The 25,513-nt window shown below is 32.0% G+C and overlaps 1 protein-coding gene across 3 annotated transcripts; it reads right to left on the bottom strand.

Annotated features, from left to right (window-relative positions):
- Positions 1-9,577: 9,577 nt before the first annotated feature.
- Positions 9,578-25,134, bottom strand: LOC146534029 (uncharacterized). 3 transcript variants are annotated; one of them, XM_085194191.1, is made up of 14 exons: positions 25,046-25,134; positions 24,448-24,775; positions 21,581-21,697; positions 17,886-18,020; positions 17,330-17,464; positions 16,743-16,961; positions 16,366-16,515; positions 15,909-16,010; positions 14,204-14,356; positions 13,651-13,741; positions 12,863-13,009; positions 12,085-12,191; positions 11,276-11,488; positions 9,578-11,091 (listed from the first exon to the last, which is right to left on the bottom strand). In XM_085194191.1, the coding sequence occupies exons 2-14, from the start codon at positions 24,637-24,639 to the stop codon at positions 10,423-10,425; spliced, it is 2,430 nt and encodes an 809-aa protein (XP_085050317.1). In that variant the 5' UTR covers positions 24,640-24,775; positions 25,046-25,134; the 3' UTR covers positions 9,578-10,422. The 3 variants fall into 3 exon arrangements, with proteins under 3 accessions (XP_085050317.1, XP_085050318.1, XP_085050316.1); XM_085194192.1 differs by having other exon boundaries at positions 25,095-25,113; XM_085194190.1 differs by having other exon boundaries at positions 24,448-25,085.
- Between the last annotated feature and the right edge of the window lie 379 nt (positions 25,135-25,513).

The raw sequence follows: 25,513 nt of genomic DNA on the forward strand, positions 1-25,513 counted from the left end.
GCCTTAATAAAAAGGTATATGAGTAAGTGTAAATTAATTCATTGTATTTTCTTTAGGATATTGTGACATACATACTCGTACAAGTATTTAATTACAATTCAAGGAAGTTTGTAAAAATAATGGATTTAGCCATTTTTTTAGTTTCTTTTTAAGTTAACGCGACATGTAATAACTAAAATTCTTTTGTATTATGATTTTTATTCAGTAAATTACTTACAATAGGTAAAGGTTTTAATATTCCATATTTTTACCTTTGGCACTAACATTAACATTTATTAGTAAGAATTTATAATACCTAACATATGCTGTAGAGAAAATTATAGATCCGTAGCACCTTTCTTTTTTTTATTATTGACATATGTACTTAATGTTATGATATTTTGCCATAAGAACAGACTTGCGACGCGATTATTATACGATACGAATATTATTAATATTTTTAATAAAGATAAATAATTAAAAGATTATTAATTATATTATCCAACAATAAATGACTCTCGTGATTCAATTTTCAATAATTGTCTCTGAAAAACGATGAAAAACAATCAACAAACAACGAAAGTAGTCTCGTAATAGTGATAATAATAATTCTATAAGCTTAGACCGTCAGGTTACGAAGCAAGCATACGAAATGGTTTACCCAATAGCTGTGTACTGAATACTGAGTGGTGGTTGAATAAACGGAAGGACACCGGCAAAGAGGTCAATGTTATGTATAGATTATTCTCAGTTGGGAGCTATTAAAGATGACGCCTGGTCAAGTGGACTATTATTGGACAGTGATTCATAGTTACAAAAGTAGTAAAATAATGTAGATAAATATTTTTTGGTCTTTTTCGCATTTTTATTTACTTGCAAATTGTAATGTGAAAGATTTCTTATTTTTTTTTTAATAATGCTTTAACTTTAGCACTAAAATACAACGTTGAATTAAAATAATAAGTGTTTGCAATTATTGTTTCAAGTTTAGTACAACTAACCTTTTGAATAAAATACTGTTTTTATAAAGTTAAAGATAAAGATATATATGTATACATATATACATACCAATTAATAGACAAATTAGATATAGATAGTAAAAAGATGTGCTGAAATATGTAAATTAAAATTACTTTTAAGTACGAGCCCTTCCAATAATACAATGTAGAATTACTCCAATATGCAATGACAAAAGCAGATGCCACATATCAGATTATTAAGATATGTCAACAATAATAACTAAGTATTTAATACGCAATAAATGTTATTATATTGTCCTCCTATTGACAAAACGACAAAGAAAAATAAAATGCAACAGCAAAATTCTCTATATATATTTTAGGAATTAAATTGTTCTCTATAAAAATTTCTACTTTCACAATATTTTCTAGACGACATTACACAAAAGTACTTCAAAATACGTATTTAATTTGAAATTTTTATAAGGTATGCTTTTATACCGAAAACCTGAATCAAGTAGTAGTACATAATAATATATTATTGATGACAAAATAAAAAAACAAGAATAATATAAAGCATTATATATTATAGCACAATGACTCACATTCCGGATGCATACATATTCATTGATAATTATATTTGAAATATGACTATTCTATTCAGGACATCTAATTTCAATATCCCCTTTTGAATTAATAGTAATATTTTCCTCGACAAGGTTACAGCAGAGAGAAGAATCACTTATTTAGCGGCGCACTAATAATTGGGATAGAAATGACTGGGTATTTTTTATTACTGTCACTTTCTACAATAATTGTGTGTATAATTAAATAAGAATTAATAAAAAAAATCTAATTACCTAATGTAGCGTATATAAATCCTTTACTCGCAAAACATTTGCAATATTTTTGAATAAACACATAGAAGTTCAGTTTTTACACAGATACAGATAAGAAAGAAAGAATATTTGAGATATGAAATGTGAGGAAAATGGCGTAAAATATAATAATTACAGGCGAAACTTGTGACGCGCATCGGGTGAACGACACCTGACTCATGTCGACGCAACCCGCTGAAGTTATACACTGCCATTTGCTTAGCAATATTATGTTTAAGTATGTAATTATTTATATTACTAATATATTAGATGAAAGTTTTAAGGCATTAACTGGCATTATTCTTTTTTAAATTTCAAAAAAAACTGAAATGTACAGATAAAATATTTCGTTTATGATATTTTTATATACGTATACTAATATGTAATATAATAATTGTATGAGAATCAATCAATAAACAGCAGATACATATCTTTACATTAATATTTAAAGCATATACAAATTTTATAAAATATACTTTTTTAATCCGCATGGCTCACCATGCGGCCCGCACAGCCTGTTTTTATGAGTCACTTTGCCAACCTGTCAGTAGAGGTTGGATCTTATTTATTGCTTGGTAACATGATTGGATATACACGTTTTGACTAAAATAAATACAAAATCTGATATAAAAGTTAGGTACTTTAAAATTTTGATGCTTATCTTTGTTTGTTACTTGTGGCCAGTCGTGGGGCAGGGGCACAAAGTGTGACTGTAAACGCGACTGGTTTTGGGTTCGATCCCCACTCAAAGTAATGAAATATCTATTTTAAAAATATATATTTATAAATTATTTTTTTCGTCCTAGAGTGTATGCAAAGCGAGGCTTAAGTTCCGCCACTCAAAACGCAATGCCTTTTGTAACACTTAGTAAGCTAAAGATGGTTAAAATGACGACATTATATTGAAATTTTACTTTCAATAAAATATTTTTTTTAGTGCAATAATAACTAGATTTTAAAAGATTATGCTATACTAGCAAGTTTCCCATTTAATACCCATAATGAAAAAGACATCAAACCACTAATACCAAAATAATTATAAAGGCAATTCTACTAAAACGATTTCAAAATCAGCTGACAAATTGTACCTAAGTAAAAATGACCATATCCGTTGACATATATGATTAAACAACGAGTGTTGAAAATTCTATTAATTTTATTGTTATTTATATTAAATAACATTAAATTAATTACTAGACTAAAGTTATTATTAGGTAAATTTTGTTTCGAGTAGTATAATTATTTTGTCGGAAACGTATAACATCTTTTATCTTTATTAAAAAAAATAACCGACACTCAAATTATTTTAACAAATTTGAGAAACATTGTAAGTGTGCAAAATGCTTTATGTTTTACATATCATCGTGGATTTAATTGGTGTTAAAAAGAGTAAGAGAGAGAAATATAAATAAGTAATTGATAAATATGTGTAAATAATAAAAAGGAGCAGTATTTTTATTTTATCGTTTATGCTACGACGTAGCACTTGCTCGTAGGGCTTATATATTTTTTTTTTCTTATAAAGTATTCAAAATATATATTGTAATAGATTTTATTATTGATAATTAAAATAAACTATTTCTTAAATTTAGATACATATTAGACCTTCACAAATTTATTTTATTGTTATTATTGTATTATAGGTACTCAAAATACTGTAAGTAATAAAGGCACAGTCATGTAACTGTTTTAATTTTCCTATTTCATTATTTTAACTGACAAATATCCATAACATGTAACAAATTTTAAAACGTGAGTTTATAGGATTTAAAATAGGTATATATTACTAAATATTATGTTAGTGTTAACTTTTACTAACCATAATCCTTTTATTTTTCCTCAAAGTATTAATTATTTTAATATATAAAAGTTACGTATTTTATAATAAATTTTACCATATAAAATTATTTTAATAACAACATTATCTTAATCAAATTATTTCATATAATATGAATTTTAAAATCAATTACTTAAAACCTGAGGCGTCTTATCCATTATCCATATCAAATTTCCACGAAACGCGGCTTCTAGCCGTGCGCGCTGCTGACGTCACAGCCTAACTTGCATCCGCCATTTTGTTCATAAAATGGATAATTTATAAACTGATATAGACCTAATTATTTTTGTCGACATAACATTACTAAAGTAACGCGATACAAAAAATGTAATATACGAAAACAATAACATAATTAATATCGCCAAGCTATCTGCTTGACGTGCAAATAATTTCAGTGGAGGTATTTCAAGTATTATGCGTGTCCATACATTTACAAATGTTACTTTAGTTACTTGTTTTAATTAGAATTCTGAGTATCTAAACAATAAAAGACGTACTTATTTAAGTTGTAGGTATATTGTTTGTCAAATCATTGATAATTAATTAACATATTCTTCATTATTAACTATGGACGTTTAACCTAAAAAAAATATTGCTTGTTACTAACTAAATAGCAACCATTTATTAACAAAATGCTGCTACTCTATAAAAATCTTAAAACAGTCCTTAACCCGCTTCTAGAAATGTTTCAAGTCACATTTTATTTAATTAATTATAATTATTTGTTAGTATAAAATTCACTCAGGCACGACCAGATAATCTCCACTATTTATTCATGGCAATATGCACACCATTAATTGAATAATTGGTGCGAGCGGCAACATGTTGTTTTCGTAATTAAACATTATAATTGTGTTGCTATGCGCGTGAGAGTTTCTCTAAAAATGCACTGAAGTAGCATTTGGTTCTGTTTAGAGCGAGTTTCAAATCTCAATCTCAAAAGATGACGTGTGGAAAGGTCACGCTGAAAGCGCGCGATGACACGACACGAGGCGCTGGCGGCGAGTGGTTCCCGCCAAAACTCGGGCAGGCTGTGGCGCGAAGGCTCGCGATTGGCGCGCGGCGTGGCGGTGGTGGCGGCGGTGGCGGTGGAGAGGAGGCGCAAGGCCGCCGGTTTTCCCGCGAACAATGCCAAATGGTGCATTTGTCAAGGTGAGTTCGTTCACCGCCGACGCCGGCGCCGCACCACGCCGCTCCGTGGACAATCGCTCACTCGCTTCGCGCCAAACGAAGGTCGACGGAAGGCGGCGCGACCCGTTCCGAAGACACTTATTATCATACACTCTTATTACATACAGGTGAACTTATTTCTGTTTTTATATCTTACTTTGTAATTTACGCTTCATATTATATGTATTTTTATTTATTGAATGTTGACTTCTGTGGATAGGCATTGTATTAATAAACAAACGTTGGTCAATTAAATAGATTATCTGTATTATTTATATATCATTTAAAAAATATATTTTTTAGTTTTATTTAAAATATTCAATAAGAATGGATCGAAGAAATACATAGAGAAGAATGAAGAAAGAAGAACAGTATCAAGTGCTACGCCCGGACGAACCTCCCAGATCGGCCGACACAAAGTGGTCGGTGGGATCTTCGTCCGTTTGTATCGCTTATACGTGTATTCATCATACAAGAGTTCATCTTAACGCACTAAGAAGAAAAATAGCCATGACTTCCTACTCTTCTAAGAAATATAATTAATTAAGTTATTGATACTAGTTTAATGTTATTTTTAAGTTTTAAATAATAATGTCGCGTTAATACAGTTCCAAAATGTAATACAAAATATAATGTAATTTTCCCTGTTATTTATAATTGCCAAGTCATATTTATTGTATTCTAATAAAACCATGTCAGTAACGTAGTTTTGTAATACATTAATAATATTGGTACTTTTTATACTGAACTATTTAATGATAATAATTAATAGTGTTTTTGTATAAATTGTAATGATGATTAAAATATCCATAGCAACTCATATTCCAGTTTAATGCAACTTAGACAACATTTAATAATTTCACCTAAGTAAACAATAATTACACGTACCTACAATAAGTATGCCTATTTAGCATTTTATAATTATACAGATAGTAAAATTATTTAATTAGTTATCAATAATTATTCAAGGTCTGTTTTATAATATTTTTTTAGAAGCAGAGATTAAATGAAGGTCATCCAGTATCTAGTAGGTTATTGTAAAAAAATGCATAAGTTAATTGTATAAATTTTTCGAAATTATTTTCATGTAATTTTATATAATATAAAAAATTTAATGTTTACAATTATATGTAGGTAACAGAGTTAATTGGTCGAAATAAATAAAGGAGGGGCCTATGTAATGCCGCTATAAGCGAGATATATACAATGTTTATATCACATGCTTAAGAATTTATTAAATGTATGCATTTTGTATATTTTTTTAAGTATTGATTTTTGTATTAATCTTAATAACAATTAATTAATGTTTTATAGATTTTTAACTCCTAATTCAGACTTTTACGTATGAAATTTATTCTTACAGAAGGCATAAAATATAATAATATTAATATTAGAAAAACCCCTACCGTAGGATCAACTTTACTTTTTTTATTACGTATAAATAGGCCTAGAGTAAAAAAAAAGTACTTAAGCTTTATGAAGAAAAGCTTTTTTTACTCAGCAGAATAGCCGATATATAGGCTGTATATGATTTGTGTTACTACATATTGTGTTATATCAACAAGAATTTAATTAATTAATTAAAAATTAATCTTCAAATTTATATCGACTTGCCCCAGTCAGCATCTTAAAAGATTATATGTTGGGTCAAGAGCTGAATGCAAAATTTAGTAATGCTGAGACGGTGTGTATTGTGATATGGTCCCGAAGGTTCCACTCTGGAGCCCTAGCTACAAATGGCCCGGACTCTTGTGCCGCCGGCGAAGTATGTTTTCCATATTTTAAAATATTTTTTTATTACAATATATTTAAAAATATAATGCTTAAACTATTATTATGTTTTAATTTTTTTTAAGCGAATAAATTTAAAATATAAAAAAATGATTATTTGTTATAAAATTGTTATTATATTAATCTAATTACAATACACTATTATTAATTATCATACAGTTAGTCTTTTCATTAGCTTACCAAAAAATTAAACATTTATGTTTCGTATAAGAGCACAACCGTCGCATTTATAGTCAGCCTTTTCTAGCTTATGACTTAGTATTGTAAATAGATCAAATGTCATCGAATGATTCAAATGTTTAAAACTACACAGTAATAAATACTTCTGTGTAAGTACAGATATTAATGCCAAATAGAACATCGTGGGTGGAAATCTGCATTCTGAATGCGTTACTAGTTCTAGGTACTAGTAGGTGTTAATGATTAATAAGTAAAAAGATAAAAATAAAAAAAATAATATTATTATAGCCACAGATTTTTTTCTAATTTTATATTTTATTCTTTAAATCCCTTTTATTGTCTTGGTTCGTGTACACTACACGAAAATATCTTATTAGTTATTAAGAAAATTTATGCAAGTTAATAAATTAGGACTAACAATTATTTTTTAAATTCACTCTTATCTAATTTGAAAAACTTACTTTATAGAATTACGCCATAAGTTTTTTTTTTAAATTACTCTAATAAACAATAAATATATAATTTGAATCCGGCACTGGGCATTTGAAGTAACAATTGTTATTATTTTTAACTATAATATATTTTTTTCTAATTACTTAATTATAATTTGTATATAGAATTAAATATTTTCAAAATTATCTTTATATAAAATTGTCTTTATTTTAGACCTTTAAATTTTCGAATTTTGCCACTTCTGGTATTTAGTATGCATTTATATTCTTAATTTCTTCTTCTTACGGTTCTGTCTGCCTCTCGGCAATCTTTAATCGCAATAACAGCAACATATACTCGCATTTTTTTTAGGAACGGAAATTATTCAGAAGGTGCCCTCAAAAATGGTAATCTTTTCTAAGTATTATTTTGTGGATATGAAATTTATGATTTTAATAGAAATTATGCTTAGAAGCGCTGTGCAACCTGGAATCGAAAAAAAAATGACGATTGAACTTCGAAATTGTATTAAGTTAAATATAAATGTTTGTGTAGCATCTTAACATTAGGTTCCGTATTCCTACCCTGCTGTGTGCTATAAAAATATATATTTGGAGTTGCACAATGTGTTCTGCAAAATCGACTGGTTGTGGATTCGATTCCCACACGAGAAAAACAAATATTTATTTAAATTTATATTTTCATTTATTCGCTTTGGTGTCGAGGCAAAAGCGGAGCAAAAGGGTCTTAACATGAGGTTCCCTCTGCCTATTCTGCTGTGTGCTGTATCCCACCCGCGTGAAGCTAATTTATTTATGATCTATATTTTAATATTGTTTCTTATCTGTAAGTACTTACATAAATTATGTTCTATTTTTTATCTTATTTAAATAAAAAAAAATGGTATAATTGATGTTTTTATTTATAGCCTTCTCGTTCCCACCTTGATTCCTAAACAATAAAATAAAAAATATATCTTTATAAATCGAACGAAACAAAATAAAATAAAATTTTACATTCCTATAGAACGATCGGAGACGGTAACGTCTCTATCTGTTGTACGCAGCGGCACAGGCAACGGTTGTGAGATCGGTCCCAATTGGGAGAGAATTATTTTCATTAACTCGTTCTAGTAAAAAGACAAAATTTGCGCTGAGTATCGCCACTCATCACACAATGTCTAAAATGATTAACCGAGTGTCTAACACAAGGCTCCCTCTACGTACCCTGCTATATGCGGGTAACAGCATACTAAGTCACACGAGACCTTAAGTAAAACCTTGAAATAGCTCTTCAGAATCAGTGAAATATTATTATAAAGCAATTATTACAAGATTATAAATCTAAAATTCTCATTTTTATAGTAAAGTTAACAATGACACATGCTATTATTTTTTCTGTAAAATGAATGAAGGATAAAGAAAAAACTTTTTTTAAACAAATCAATATTATTTCCAATAAATTTATCATCAGTACATCCACATTGAATGCATTATTATTTATACCATAAAATACAACATAAAAATCTTCGACACCAAAAAAACTAAAAATAGGGCTAAAATACGAGCTATGTACAATAAGGTGGTTTAAACACAAAATAAAACATTGAACGTAACAAAAATCAGTGCAACAATAAAATAATAAATATTTCTTTATAAGATAGTGATTCAACGTGGTATAGTTACGGTTAATCTAAAGATATAATTAATTTGTTAGTTATACACGTTTTATAAAATTACCTATCGACCTTCACATGAAGCGAAGCGATTTCGAGACCAACGCAATTTGAAGCCGTAACAGTTTCGCTTTACAAGTCGCCAACCAAAAGAGCCACAAACTAAACAACGAGGAACATTTCGCATCTTATATTGAACCGTCGTATAAGAAATTCTATCAAAAATTATTTCTTAGTCCTTTAATTTTACTAATTTACAATTAAATTATGTAGTCTTTATATTAAGTTTATTATAATTAAGGAATAATATCCAGAATGATAGTGAAAAATAGTGAATAAATTGGAATTTCTTCATACATGTTCAATGTAAGATGCAACAGTAATCCGGAATCCAAAAGAAGCTGTGAGCATTGCTACTTCAAATAATCTCTCATTATAATATGCAACAGTATCAAAATCTACGAAACCCTTAAAGTGTATCAGTGCGTAGTCGAATAAATAAATATGTAGGCTCCATTCCTCATACATCTCGAAGAATCCTCCTAAAGCTCAGTCCGATTTTAGCTAAACTTAAACAGACTAATACATAAATATTTATAATTTCGTTATTTAAACTATAGTTATGTAATTTAGACAATAGTATCTAAAGTTTTAAGAGGCGCCAAAAATAATGTCATGTAACTAAGTCGTTCAAAAGACTAGAAAAATGCCGAAATATTAGAAAATCCGTACAATCCGTAAAATCGATACAACACAACATACCATCATGGTGATCGTACCCTACACAAGTGATATGTGTCGAAAGCGAAGCGATGCGATGCGATACTCAGCAGCCGAGCTGCAGTCCAGTGATCGGCAATAACATTACACACAACTTATACATTCTGAAACGATTTGTTCCTCTTTAATCGAATGTAAGAGTAGCAAAAATTCGAGAAAACAAGTTTTTTATTTTAAATATAAATTTGTAACAATGAACACACTATCAAGTTTCGATTTAAAATATTCAAAGAGAGAGAAATCGATTTCATTCTTAGTTCTCAGGTCACATTCTTTGATTTAGCTCTCACGGTTACAACACAGACAGTTGTTAGGCCTTAACATTAAAAATGTACAATTTTTATTATGGCAGATATCAACAACAAATTTATATTTATTTATCAATAGGATACTGACACTTTTTACACAAACAACACTAGTATCTTACATGCGTTAACAACGTGCATCGCCTTTACTCTCCATGGCACTTGCGAGCCCCGCGACGCCCCGAGCCTCTGCCGCCGCCGCCGTCTCCGCCAACACCGCCTCAAATATCTATAATATATATCGTACAGTAAACTTTATATATTCTCTAAATTATTCTATTTCATAAAAACGTAGAACGTTGGGCGAGGCGCACGAAGGCGACGACTTGGCGCCAATATAATAGTTCTTATAAAGGTAGAAGAGTGAGCAAAAGATGTGGAGGTGTCCCCTCGCTTGGGGCTACGCATAGCCTGGCGGGTCCCAGGTGGCCGTCAATCAAGAGAGATGGGGCAACAGGTAGTAAAGCAGGCAGGCGAGCAGCAGCGGCACAGCCAGCGCGAGCTCCACGCGCAGGTACCGGCCGCGCCCGCAGCACGCCGCCAGCTGCGCGGCGAGGCGGTCGCGCTCGCCGCACACCTCCACGAGGCGCTCCTTGGCGCGCACCAGCTCCTCCTCCTCCACGAGCACGTGCAGCGTGCCGTTCTGCGTCACGTGCAGGCGCTCCTCGTCGTCGAGGCGCACGTACTCGCTCACCACGCTTTGGTTCACCTCGGTGGTGGTGGCGGTGGTGGCGCCCGAGTCGGTCTCAGTCTCGGTTTCGTCGTCATCGTCGTAGTCGAGGCGGAACATCTCGTCGATGTCGGCGGAGATCTGGCGCGCGTCCACGTCCACGACCGTGTCGGCGGTCAGGTCCTCGAGCGAGGGCGTGGTCTCTATGGCACGGTCGGCAGTGGCGGGTGCGGGGGCGGCCTGTAGGCGCTCGATGAGGCGGTCGCGCGCGAGAAGGTCGGCGCGCAACTTGCCGACGACGGCGGTGAGGTCATCGATGTCGGCGCGCGTGGGCCGAAATGCGAGCTCGGCCTGCATATCTGCAGCGTTGGACGCCAGCCGCTGGATCTCTGCCACGTTCGCCTCCTCCGCCACGGTTGACCGCGTCAGTTGCTCCTTTAAACGTGAAACATATTTTGTAAAATAAAGGAATAGTTATATATTTTTTTATATTAATTAGCTTCACGCCCGTATTCCGCAGTATCCCGCACACAGCAGGGTAGGCAAAGGTAACTGTTAAGACATTCCATTCTCCACTTTGTGCTCAATTCTGGAGGCATTGCGTGTTGAGTGGTAGTACCTGCAGGTCGGCGATGCGCGCGCGGTAGGCGGCGGCGTCGTCGAGGTCAGGCGGCGCGCGCTCCTCCTGCGCGGCCAGCAGTTCGTCGCGCACGGTGCGCAGCTGCTCGGCCTCGGCGGCGGCGGCTCCCACGCGCGCTCGCAGCGCCTTGATCTCCTCGTTGAGACCCGCCATCACGCGTAGAATATTCGCGTACTCCACGTTCGCTTTGCTCTGTTTATTATACAATTGGACGTTTTACTTATTTATAGCCTTTATTTTATAAAAAAAACTATTTCTATTCATTTCACTCATTTAATACTAAATTTGATAATTAATTTCAGATATACCAATTAGAAATTAAAATAAATTGTTGAGCCATCAATGAGCCTTTTATTTCCCATATAGCTTTAACTTTAGATGAGTGTTTTAAATATACAAATAGAAAGTAAAGTAAACTCAGCCCACTTTAGAAAATTTGCATTGTCTGAATGTGAACGCGACGGTTGTGGGTTCGATTTCCACTTGGGGAAAAAAAACATTTCTTTGCTTTGGTTACAATATACATGGCAACATCGAGCTTCGCCACTCAACACGAAAATTCTGTACAAAATTTAAAAAGGGTGTCTTAACAATACACTCTTTATAAATAATTCTTTCTCTTATCCTGTTACATATCCAATACAGCGTGAACCTAAAATACAACTTTTCAATTATTAAAACCAAAAATCCTTCGCCCTTACTAAAATTAATAAATAAATTCGTATAATATTTAAATTGTTTACATTACATGTTATTTCATCTATATTAGTATTTAATAATATACAAACTGGTGAGTCTTCTTTGATGTCTGGCTCAGTGTAAGTTGAGTTTGCATTGTTATCAGGGCACAATTCACCATCTAAAGGACTTAAAGATTCATTTTCGTGATCAGCATCTGAAAATTTAAAAAAAAAACCTTTAAAAAATATTATTTCATATACATGTCTTAAAATAATGACTTTTAAAAAAACAACACATGCAGCAACAAGAAAAACAGTATGGTCGAAAAGTAGTAACCGCCCAGAAATTAGTTGTAGATGGCTAGGCTAGGCTAGGCTAGCTATGGCTAGGCTTGGACTTGGATGGATGATTTTACGATTTTTCTTACTAAAAGTTCAAAGAGTACTCGTACACCAAACTGTACTAATAATATTATTTTCGAAATTTCAATAGTAAATACTATATTCCTTTATATCTCATGCCAAACTTATTCTTTATGCAATCAAAAAGAACTTATATAACCATCCATGCACACAAATGATAATATTTATTTAATGGGGTTGTCAGGGGCACAGCTTCAGTCTGTAAACGCGACGGTTATGGTTCGGTTCTAGTCGGGAGAATACATTATTTTCTTTTCCTCGCTCTGATAAGTAGACAGACACTTTGTGGTGTTCCTCCACTTCCACCATCACGAAATGTTTCTAAAATAGGTGGGAAAGCCTGTTTCCAGGGTGTCTTAACATACCCATTGTTTCACCCAGTCCCTTGGCCTACCCTGCTTTAAGTGGAATACAATGTGAAGCTAAAAAAAAGTATGATATAACTTAATGACTTCATGATCACCTTCACTGGGGCCATTCTCCTTTTTTAATGTAAGCAATGAGTTGTCGTGATTTAGCCGCAAGTGCTTCTCATCATCAGTGCAAAGGTCAGCGTCGTTACTCTTCTCTCCGCTGCTGCCGACATCGCCTTCTTCCGTTACTTGTTTTTCTAGAATATATATGTAAAAATTACATATATGAATGTAATAATGTATATCATAAAGATGACTCATTCAAGTCAGCCAGTCTGACTGAAAACGTGACAGTTGTGGGTTCGATTCCCATTCGAGGGAATGAGATATTTTTATTTCTTCTATCTGGTAACAAGAGGATGCGCACAGTTGTATTCCGCGAAAAGCATAAAACGGAGAGTTTTCACACTAGATCCCATGTGTCTTCCTTCCTGCTGTTTTCGCATAAAGTGTGAAACATAAAGCTTGGTAAATGTCAATTTGTATAACATAGACTTAATAATAAACTCTTTATTGTACACCCAAAAAATAAATAAGAGAATACAAATAAAAGAATTTGGTACAATAGGAGACTTTATCGCTGAAATAGCGATTTCTTCCTATTAAGGCGTTGGAAATCACAAAATAAATAAATAGTGAGTAGGGTGTGAATAGTACTAAAGATATAAAGACTTGTGTTACTTAAGTAATAACACAACTACAAATATAATAACACAACAAAAATACTGGTAATTTTTGTATATCAGTAATATTTAAATCTAATAGAAATATTTTTATTATTTACATATTCAATATTTATACTAAGATTACAGGCTAGTGACACATTAAAATCACCTACCTCTTTCTTCTGGATAAATATTATTCTTCTGTAATATTAACTCAAACTCCTTCGCAGACTTTCCCTCTGCGGATATAGCTTTAATTCCAACCTGAAATTACACAAAGATCCAATTTAAAATAATTATCACACCATTCAAGGTCTTTGAACACAGAAAATTATAAATTCTTAAACGATTACATAGTTGACTACTAGATGCTAATACTAGAGAGTTATAAAAAGTAAAGAATAGAATGGTAAAAGTAGCAATAAAAAAGAAAACAAAAATCGTGAACATATCAGACTAGAGTGAAAATTACGGAGGTTTTACGAGGATGCAATGTTCAAGGTGGAAGAATTGAGTGAATATATTTTTTTTAATTTTTGTATTTATTTCTGATATTTTTAATATTTTTTCATGTCTCTACATTAGACCTCAAGCAGCTTAAGCTCTACTTTTAGAGCTTAAACAGACATTGAGATAATAGACATTGTGCGTTGACAAGTAAAGTCGCAGGACTTTTAGTCGAAATCGAACTCACAACCACCACTGTCTTGAGACAGCCTCACTTACTTTGTTCAATAAATTCTGTGGAAGCAATAGTTTGATGTAGTCCGGCAGAGCCCTAATCGCATCCTCCAATGAACCATTGCGCTTGGCCTCTTGTAGCTTATTGCTATCTGTACTCACTATCAGCATTTTGGCTTCACCATTTTGCACTGTGTACTGAAATTTATTAATGTGTATATTATATTATGTATATTTCAATATGTATGATAAACTTATTTCTATATACATATTTGTTATATTTATTTTAACTTAACACAAGGTTCCCTCTGCCTACACTGTTGAGTGCGGGAAACTTAGCAATTTAAAACTTTTATAAACATAGATAGATATCAATATTTTAACATTTTAAAATAAAAATATTTATAATATATTTTTTCATATTAATTGTAGTAAGTTATTCCACAGTATGGATAGATAAATATTTTTTATAAAGTACCAAAATTTGATCCACACCTTATGGAAACCGTCCAAGCGTTCTTTAACCTTTAACTATGGACGTGATTTTTTTATAACATACATATGGACGTCGGGTCTGTCAGACCAGTGTATTTATTGGTCATATTCCGGCTGTTTTTTAAAGGAAGAAGACAATTTTATGTTTTAATTTACATGAATAGCCTCAAATCAAGCAAAATGAATATAAATAAAATCGCTTTTTATTAAAGTTTACGCATCACAACGATTTAAGTAACTTAAAGTCACAATTTCAGTCTTTGGCCACATGGGATGACTCTTAAGAAAATAATACTATAAAAAAAAGACAGATAATAAAATAAATATTTTTTTAACAAAATATAAAGTCTAACAAATAAAAAAAATAATGAAATTACATCTTATGTTATAAAATAAAAATTTTGACAACACCTCAAGATAAGGTATTATTGAACATCGATACACAATGGCTTTCAGCATTGTAGGCAAACAGGACGATTGCAGTCAACATAAGTATGTGTTGTGTTTCTATATATCTTTTGGGGGCAAAGTGTACTTGTTTTTCAAGATTCCAAAACTATTTTTTTAGCTTCATGTTCAATAAATGATAGATCAAATCGCGAAACGCGAGTCAAAGTCATTCTCAATTCTTAGAGTAGTTTAGTATACGAAACGCGTCTTTTTATTTGATAAAGTGCTATTTTCTTTATAAAATGTCGTCGTCCAATTCTATGTTTGATGTTGATTATAAAGTACCGATATTTTTGTCCCTGACGTGCTAGATCGATCATTTTTTTCCATTTTATCATAAAAACTAAAAAAATTGAATCTTTTTTAGGTAAATAATATTTATATTACTAAAATATATAACAAACAATGCCAAATAATATATGATATAAAACAATAAAAACATTTGAATACAAATAATACAGTTAAAATATTAAAATATATTTTGTAATATTATAAAAATATATGGCGTTTTGAAATCATTCATGTATGGGAAACATGGACGTCGGGTCTGACAGACCCAGGTCCCGTTTAGAAAGTTAAATACTCACGTGTTTTGAACCCAGAGACACAACCACTGCTATCTACATTCATTTTGTCATTAACACGAAAGGTACTGAGAGACTCAGTGGCGGAGGTCACCGAGAAGTGGCCGATTTGTAGAATTCGTAGAACTGTCTGGTCTGTCAGACCCGACGTCCATACTTAAAGGTTAAGAATGTTAATATTTAAATATTAAATTATTCGATGATAACATTTGTTAACTTACAGCAAGTGGAAGGTGTTTCCGTAATGTGAGTTCTCGTTCTTCAGCAGCAGCAATCGCGAGACGTGCTGCACACATTTTGCGATCGCAACGCGCTGCTAATTTCTGAAACACGATAATTAACAAAAAATTATTAATACATTTATATTTTTTATTTTACCACATCATTGTCTATATCATTTGCAACAAATATTTAATATTATTTGAAAAAAAAAACTAACATTCATTTGTGACCGAGACCACTTGGTGTGGCGTCACATATTTTTTAATTTATTTATATTATTAAAAAATGGTGGGTGTAATAATAAATTTCGTAAAATTTCGTGTTTTAATACTTGGATATAATATAGTTCTCAAATAATGTAATTTATGTATGGCTCTATAGTAAAACCGACTATTTAAATGAAACTAAACACATCCAGAAACCATTAACAATTACAAAACGCCAATGTATACTAACCTGTAGCTCCTGCAGCGCGTTCGTGGCGGCCAGCCTGAGCGCGTAGTTGTGGTGGTGGAGCGCGGCCGCTTCGTGACTGCGCCGCTCCAGCGACTCCTCCAGTGCGAGCCGCTGCTCGTGCGCCGTGCGGAGACTCTCTTGGGCTACTTCCTGGTGATATTATATGTTTATATTGTAATTTTACTAATAATAGAGGACGTAGTAGTGCATGCGTGCGATTGCAAATGCGACGGTTGTGGATTCGATTCTACTCGATGGAACTTCCTCGCTCTGCTAACGAAGCAAAACGCGGGTTAATCAACACGCAATAGCCCAAAAATTCGGCGGAAAGTGGAGTATAGAGTGCCTTACATAAAGCTCACAAAAACAAAACTAACCTGATAATTCCTCTTGTCGGACAGCAGCTGAGCCACGTGGTGCGCGTCGGGGTGCTTGCCGGCCGCCAGCATGGCCTCCAGCGTGTGCACGCGCATGAGCAGGCGCTGCTCGCCCACGAACAGCTCCCACGACGCCGCTGCCTCCGTGCGCGTGCGCTCCACGCACTCACGCAGAGTGCGCAACCGCGACTCGAGGGACGCCTCGCGTTGGATCGCCTCCTGAATGGGTAACACAGCTATAAGAACGTCTTTGGTATAGCAAAAATTGGTTTTTCTGTATCTTTATTATAATGCTTATTGTTTTTGAAAATTATCCACAGTCATAACTGTAAATGCGTCTAGTTGTGGGTTAGATCCTCATTCAAAGAAATGAAATATTTATTTAAATTTATATTTTTATTTCTTCGCTCTGGTGACGAGGAAAGCGCGGCGTCGATTGCCGCCACTCGACACGCAATATATCCAGAAAGCGGAAAGTGGGAAACGCAGTGTCTTAACACTAGGTTTGCTCTGCCTGCCCTGCTGTATGCGTGAAGCTGATTTTTTAATAATTATATTATTCAGTCAAATACAAATTTGTTACAAACCTGTACAAAGTTATTGAGCTGATACAGCTCTTTGAGATGAAGAGGAGTCGTCATTGTGGGATTAAATGATAATTTCGCTTCTTTTCCATCTGGGTGATATAATTTAAGAAGTGCAACCACTGGAGGAAATGTGTTCTGAAACATTTAAGTATATTTTGGTAATTAAATCATAATAAATAAATATATAAAGTATTTCTTTATAACAAAAACAATTAGATTGCATATAGTTATTATTTTATTAATAAATTTACTTATAAATAACTTAGCTTTTTATCTTTAAATAATAAATCATAAATATCATTCAAAGTAATTATAATTGATAAATGCTGAATATAATAAATCGCAATATAATAATAGAAATCATTTAATATATGAGTGCATTAATAAAGAAAGTATATTTCTTATGAGGATTTACAAAATAAATCATTATTGGTACAGGCTTTCCACTCTTAGCGCAGCAAGACAAAATTTAGCAAAAGTAAGAAAACTACTAAAATCAAATTTGCCCAGCCATCTACAGCTAACTTCAGGGTGGCTATTGGAAATATTAACTTACCTTTTCCGAATTACCAGCATTCTCGACAACCGGAATGCCGAATTGGACAACATCTCCCGAGAACACCTCGTGCGGTTCCTTAGTCAGCGTCGACCGGTTGTTATTCACGAACGTGCCATTACTGCTTTGGTTATCCTATGCAAAACAATACATTCTCTGTTTCACAAAGTATATTTGTTTTCAATGTATTTTTAAGATTTTGAGATTTAACCGAAGTTACATTTACTTATATTACTGATTCTTTAGGTTAAAGAGGGAAGTCAGACGCAGGGGCACAGTGTGACTGTAAAACCGACTGGTTGTGGGTTCGGTCCCCACTCGAGGAGATGAGATATTTGTTTCAATTTTTATTTCCATTTATTTGATCTAGTGTCGAGGCAAAAGCGCGGTGTTGAGTTGCCACTCAACACGCAATGCCCCAGAATTCGGCAGTAAGTGGGGAACGGAGTGTCTTAACACTAGGTTCTCTCTGGCTACCCTGCTGTATCACGGATACAGCGTGAAGCTTATTTTATTCTAGGTTAAAGGTTTTTGCGAGCATTTCACTCACTTGCAATGAGCAAGTGAGTTTTTTGTTGTTTCTACGTAATTGTGTTATGAAATATTTAAAAAGACATTTCATATTTTAAATAAAATATTTAATTTATATATTTATTAGGGTGTCTAACAAATATTTATTCCGATTATTTAAATAAGAATCGATCAACCGTACCTACAAGCATTACGTGTAGAGTTAGACTGGCTCATCATTTTCAATCGTTTATTATTCAATATTAATAATGAGATTATGTAAATTTTGGAACGTTTTACTTGTTTCCAGTATTCATAAATTACCTATCTTCATTATTATTTTATACGAATATACCTATCTATATTTTTTTATAAAATGTGTTATACAAGAAATAATATTAAAAATAAAGTAAAAAAAGGTGAAAGGGTAACGCGTGATATAACACACATGACATACATCGATGGTCCCCGAGTAAAGTATCGAAAGTGGAAAATCGCAAATGGTTTTATCGCTCTTTTAAACTATAAAAAGAAAAGATTATAGCTTTAATTACTTTTTTTTAATTAAAAAAAAACATGTGAATTATGCGATTTTTAATGTGTATGCAATGGAAAACTACCCTTGTGAGTAGTTCAAAACAGCGGTAACTTGCAATTTTTCACTTTCGCTACTTTAGCTAGGGACCCTCGATATGCCATCGTGCGCACCACCACCACTACGCCAGGCAGCCTTATAAGTATAAACAGAGGCTATATGAAAGTATACAACTATGTGGATGTTTACATGTCGGTCGCGTCGCCTGCTGTGGTGTAACGTTACGTCAATTAATGAGGATGTTAAACCTGTTTTTATTTGGCACAGCGAATACACCATATACATTTCTACTTGGACTACAACACCGTTAACTTATAGATCCGCAATATAATATTAAATAAATAAACAGTTGAAGATTTAATAAAAATTGGTTAAAAATAATAATTGCTATTTAAGTATTAAAGAAAGTGCCTTTAGCTGAGCCTTTGTTTTATACGAAGAGTTGAGCGATTCAATTTGAATATTTTTTGTAGCTGTTATATTACAATCGTTCACATTTTTTTAAGCTTAATACAGAATTCCAACTGAACATTCCAAAAAACTTAGTACCATTACACATAAGGCATTATGTTTGACAAACAAAAAACCTTCATTTAAAAAAATATATACCCACTAGTCAAACTTACGTATAACGAAACCAACTTTTCTTAATTTACCTGCATTAAAATTATAAAATAAATTCTCCCAAGTAATTAACTAGAAGCAAGTTTCCAAATATTTTAAGCTGTATAGCACTTTCATTTACATTTTTCAACGTTAACATTATTACATATAATTATACTTAAATATGTATAAAAATACTTTCAATTCTATAACATCTATCTATACATAACATTAAAAATAAAAACAGAACAGTTAGAAACACCTATAGATATTTCTCTGGCGATTGTACATATTTTAGGACCACTCAGACTAAGAACGAGTCAGCACTACGTGATTAACTATTGTTCTTATGCTTGTATTGATTCTAAAATAGTCATGTTTACAAAGACGTTATACATTTGTTTGTTATACATACATATTTCGTCTTATTTGTACTGGCACCTAATTATTGTAAACGATTATACTAGCAATATAGTAGTAACACAGTTACACTAGCAATATAGAAGTAGAAACATAAAAAAATATATAAACAGCGTTTCCAAAAAACTAAAATATGTATGAGGCCATGACGCAGGGGCCAAGCTTGCGACTGTAAACGCGACAGGTCGAGGGTTCGATTCCATATAAATATTTTCATTTTTTCGCTCTTGCACCAAGGTAAAAATCCGTCGTTGGGTTCCACTACTCAACACGCAATATCTCAAAAGTGGGGAACGGAGTGCCTTAACACTATGTTCCATCTGCCTACCCTACTGTGTGAGGGATACAGCGTGAAGCTGATTTAATTTACTAGGGTTGAAACAGTAGCAACCCAGCCCTAAGCATGTCTCTATTAGTATCATAAATTCAAAGGCATTTATCAATAAAGCGCAATCGAGGCAGCCGCACGACCATCACGCATAATGAGGTCACGCCAGGAGTATCATTGTGCTTGATATAAAAATAATCGCTACTCTGATTTAATTAGCTTGCATTATCCTCACCACACCGTAATGTACTTACGAGTATGTGTGTACCTAGTAGGTACATTGTTGATATCGTTATATAAAACGAATCTGTTTATTTCTAAACTGTTTATAAAGTTACATTCTATAGCGGAGAAATATTTGAAATATCTCTCTTTCTGTCTCTCTCTCTCTCTTCGTATTTACGGTATAATAAAATATATATTTCTATTGTTTTGATATTTCAAAAAGTTATATAACATACAGTATCTAGTAAAAGCTACATAAATTACTATTATTATATTTGATTATAACGAAAACAGACTCTATATCTAGACTGTATGCCATAGCTACTACATATTTGAAGACAATACTTCACTGAATTATTTTAGTTAATAACTGATAATTTTAACAGCTTTATTGTTTTTACTTTTAGAATTTATGGATACGCATGTAAGTCATACCTACCTACCGACCTACCTGTCACTAAATATTAAATTTCAAAAAACCTTTTAACAGGTTTCGTCTTATTTTTAGTATAAGATCCATATAAGAATAGCGCCATAAAATATGCAAATCAACGAAATCGTAAAATAGATTGCGGAATTGGGTTGTCGAGCTCTTGATAGAAATCTCTCGTAGGCGTAAGCGAGAGTCAACTATCTATTACTATGCCCATAATACATCCTTCATAATATTACGACATGCTATTTAAAATACTTTTTAATTAGATTCTTTTAGAAATTAATATATCAAAATATTGCTTTTTTTTATATTGGTCTACTTCAATTTATTCAAATTCTTAAGTTTTTTTGAATACTATATGTGACTTAAGATGAAAATCTTTTCTCCTTTTTTAGCCTTTTCAAATGTTACTTAATTTGATTGAGGTTTTTTCGAGTGCGAAATTTCAACCCACAACCTGTCGTGTTTACAGCCACCCTCTTGTTCCTCTGCGCCTGGACTGACCTCAGTAAATCTTTTTAATATTAGTAAATAGATATTGATATTATAGATTAAAATTGTTTATCAGATTAACTTACCACCAAATAAAAATGTCCTTTATCATAATAGAGAGTGGCATGATGTCGAGATAGCACTCTACATTCAAATATTGTATTCGTTGTTGAAGGCGTCGCGCGATATACATTTCTTCCGATCTACAATAATAAAAAACACAGTTAGTGAATAAATTATTTTTTTATTATTAGTATTTATCTTGATATAAATAATATTTCCTAGGATATTTCTCTAGATTAAAATATGTGTAGATGTAGCTGATAAGACAGAGAATATTGAGAATATGTGCAAACAGAATATTAGTAAAACAATTCGAAGTTTAACGAAACGATCCTAACTTATAAGAGTATAGCGGGAGAACCAAGGTCCTTCACATATCTATGAAAATTACATTTACAAATCTTAATTTAAACTTGTTTTTATTACAAAATCGTACAAGCAATTATATCAAGCATACAAAACAAACTTTATCTTAGACATATCCTCAGCAATATTTCACAATGATAGATACAACTAAACTTCCTGTAACCATAACATAAACCTGATAAGAATCAGCTTCCGTTACAAGAGCAGTGCAGATGGGTAGCTAGAAATAGCACAATTTAATCTCATTAAATTTAATTGCCAATATACAATTGTCCCGTCTCAAGTACCTCGACTCGACCACGGGTCACGCTGACTAAGTCGACGCACACGCGACTGACGGCAATACCAATAAATGCACAGGACGCGTTCTGAAACTTTAACTAGTTTACTCTTCTTTTTAGTTACAACATTATTGTAATGCAGAAAACGACTTGGATTATTGTGAATTCTTTATAACATTTAAGTATTTTACATATTATAAAGCAGAAAAATAGAGATGATATTAAATAATAATAACAAAATCACATAATAATCATAATAATGAAAATTGTATTACTTTTTCATTAATAACAATATCTAACAATTTTTCCATATCACACAAAATTAATATAAGTAATTATTTATGTCGATAATAAAATCTCAATTATTATAGGTTATGTTTGAGATTTTAAATTGATTTAAAAGCTATATTGAATTTACTGAGTATATTACCAGTGTCAAATAATAAAGAATTACCAATGTTTAAGATGCCTGTGGAAAACCTCCATTTCAAAACCTACAATAAATATTTACTCAATTTTAGCGCTGGACTCTCTCAGGATGTAGGTGTTTCATCATCCAGATAGGATATTTTCCTATATTTTAGAAATGTAAACCACCTAAGACAGGTTGAGTTTACAGTTCCATGGGAAACAAATATTCTATACTTCAAAAACATGAACAAACTGACCAGGAATAAGTTTAGAGCTAATTTGTATAAAGTAGAAGTAGGTGCCAACAGTGAAATCTGTATATAATTGGCTAAAAGATCTTTGCCTGTAATAGAGTTCTACTATCATAAATTCATTTCTAGAACAGACTTCGAAAGCAGCACTCATAGAATCATTTTTGAGGAGCTTGGACAGTAGTGAGTGAGTGTTAATGCAGATTGAAATGGCCTTTTAAACCCACACCTGGGTTGCCAGTTTCAGGCACTGGTGTGAACTTGTCACCAGGCGATATGATGGATCTGCGAATCACACAGCAAATCCATGAAATGCTCAGTAAAAAACTACTTAAATAACTATACTAAATAAATGTTGTTTGTTTGAAGTAAACAGAATACAGAAGAAAGTGAAACCCAATTAACCAAATTATTTCTTGTTATTAGGCATGCAGATAACAGAGAATATCTACAAAGTCAAATGTATGAAGTGGTTTAAAAAAATAGTAGACTTAAAAATGAAATGTATTTAGTAATATTTAACATATTTCTCAATTTCAACATTTTTATTAATCAAATATAATGTGTTTACATATAAATGTATCCAGTTGCTAGTTTAAATAATACTAAAATTGTATATCAGATAGGGGTCAGACAATCTAGTCTCTATTTTAAAGTTTTTTATGAAACAAGGCAAAAGCAAAAGGAATGGCTTTAATAAATGGCATATTATGCACCTAAATCTCCAACTAACAGAATATATTAGTAGTTGTTAAATGGAATATATTAGTAATGGTTGTTAAGTGTAGAAACAGTTACTTGAGGCTACAGTTGCGACAACAGTACAAAACAGAATGCTAGTAAGGAACAAAGTTTTAAACCTAAAATGAAACTTTCTGTTAAGTCTATATATAAATTCTTATTAAAATATATATATAATACTTTAATAAAACTTAAGAATAAAGAATGATTTATCTATATGTTTACTATCAGCTCTATTTCAAACTTAAAAGTTTATAAGATGAAGATCAAAAATTAGATAAATGTATTTTTTTATGTATACAAAGATTATCTTATCTCTGAGTACTTGAGATACCATCACCATCTAAAATAATGCCAATACATTCCATGTCAGCTTTTGTTATAATATTTTAAATTGATAATTTTTTCAAAAATAATGTTTACCAATACAAAATAGTATTTTATATTCAGATAAACAAAATAGAAAATATTTAAATATAAAAATTATAGTAAGACTTTTTATGTTTATATGCTTTGACATATATGCATATTTTCATAAAATGTTCTAACTACTCATTTACCATACAAAAAAATTATAAATGATCATTGTACTGTGAACCTCTGAACTTCAATTATAATTTTATATAAACAGCAGACTTACATAATAAAATAAATAATAGAGGTACTTAAAATACATAGTTATATATTTAATATAGCTCTTAGACAATACTGACACTGGGAAAAATATATGCAATAATGCATAAAATATAATATGTATTTTGTACCATTTTAATAGGTTTAAGTAAGAAAAAATTATATCTCTTAAATATTACATCTATATAGGTGACATTTGGCTTTTACCTTGACTGGCTGTTCCAATGTGACGCGTCTTTCATCAAATGGTAAGGAATTCGAATGTGGAATAAAGATTGCTTTAGGTACACCCACATCTTGGTTATTTGGTGGTTCTGGAGCAGGTGTCCAATTGTAATCCATATTCTTAATTGTGTTGTTCACTAACGGTTTAATTTTCTTGCTCTTTGCTATCACCATCGCACAACTTGCTCTTCAAAGTAAGCATTCGTGCCTCATTTATTAAATGACTACCTCCATATCAAATATAAAAACAACCATAACATTGATCTTATGGTGAAAGGGATGTTTTATTCCTCGTCATTTTTAAGATGTGCTACAAAATAGCAAAATTAACAAATTCACACAATGTATCTCCAGTATATTAACACTCGTCAAAACATTTAGAAAATAGCAAATGAAACTTGATTCCTTTGCCTACTGGTTCATTAGTTATAAAGAAACCATGAAATTCTGGAATAAGTACAAGATCTACAAACGGTAAACTATTTTTAGACTAAAAGTATAAAACAATTATTCTACGCCCAAATACATCAAAATAATGTTTTAAAGGGCGTTGATCAAAATTATCGTTCGAAGAACTTACGAAATGGGCGCACGAATCGGACATTTGTTTTGTTGAGTTGGGTACCTACCATCTCTATCGCTCGCAGTTCAGTTGTTTCTTAAGTAAAAAAAAACATTATGATGTCAATATATATTTTAAAAAAAAATAAGAATTATTTAATTTATACACTAAGAAAAATAAAAAGATTTTTTATTTTTTCATTAAATAACAATAAAGTATGTCACACATTCCCGTTATTCATTCTATGTTTTACGGGAGTATATATTTTTAAGATATTAATCTTAACAATATGTACTTATACAATTTTGGAAATCTATCTTTTATATGTCATTACAAAATAATTAGCTTACACCTTATTTAATAAATCTTTCCGTTTTTATCACATTAACAATTTTATATTTCTTATAAGAGTTAATTTATTTTAAACTTTTTAGTTCATTTTATTAACAAATAATAAAAAAAGATTTTTTTTTTATTTAATTTTAT

This window comes from Heliconius melpomene, chromosome 12 (assembly GCF_056956725.1).
Source record: "Heliconius melpomene rosina isolate 202511_hmr_F chromosome 12, ASM5695672v1, whole genome shotgun sequence".
NCBI classification, from domain to species: domain Eukaryota; kingdom Metazoa; phylum Arthropoda; class Insecta; order Lepidoptera; family Nymphalidae; genus Heliconius; species Heliconius melpomene.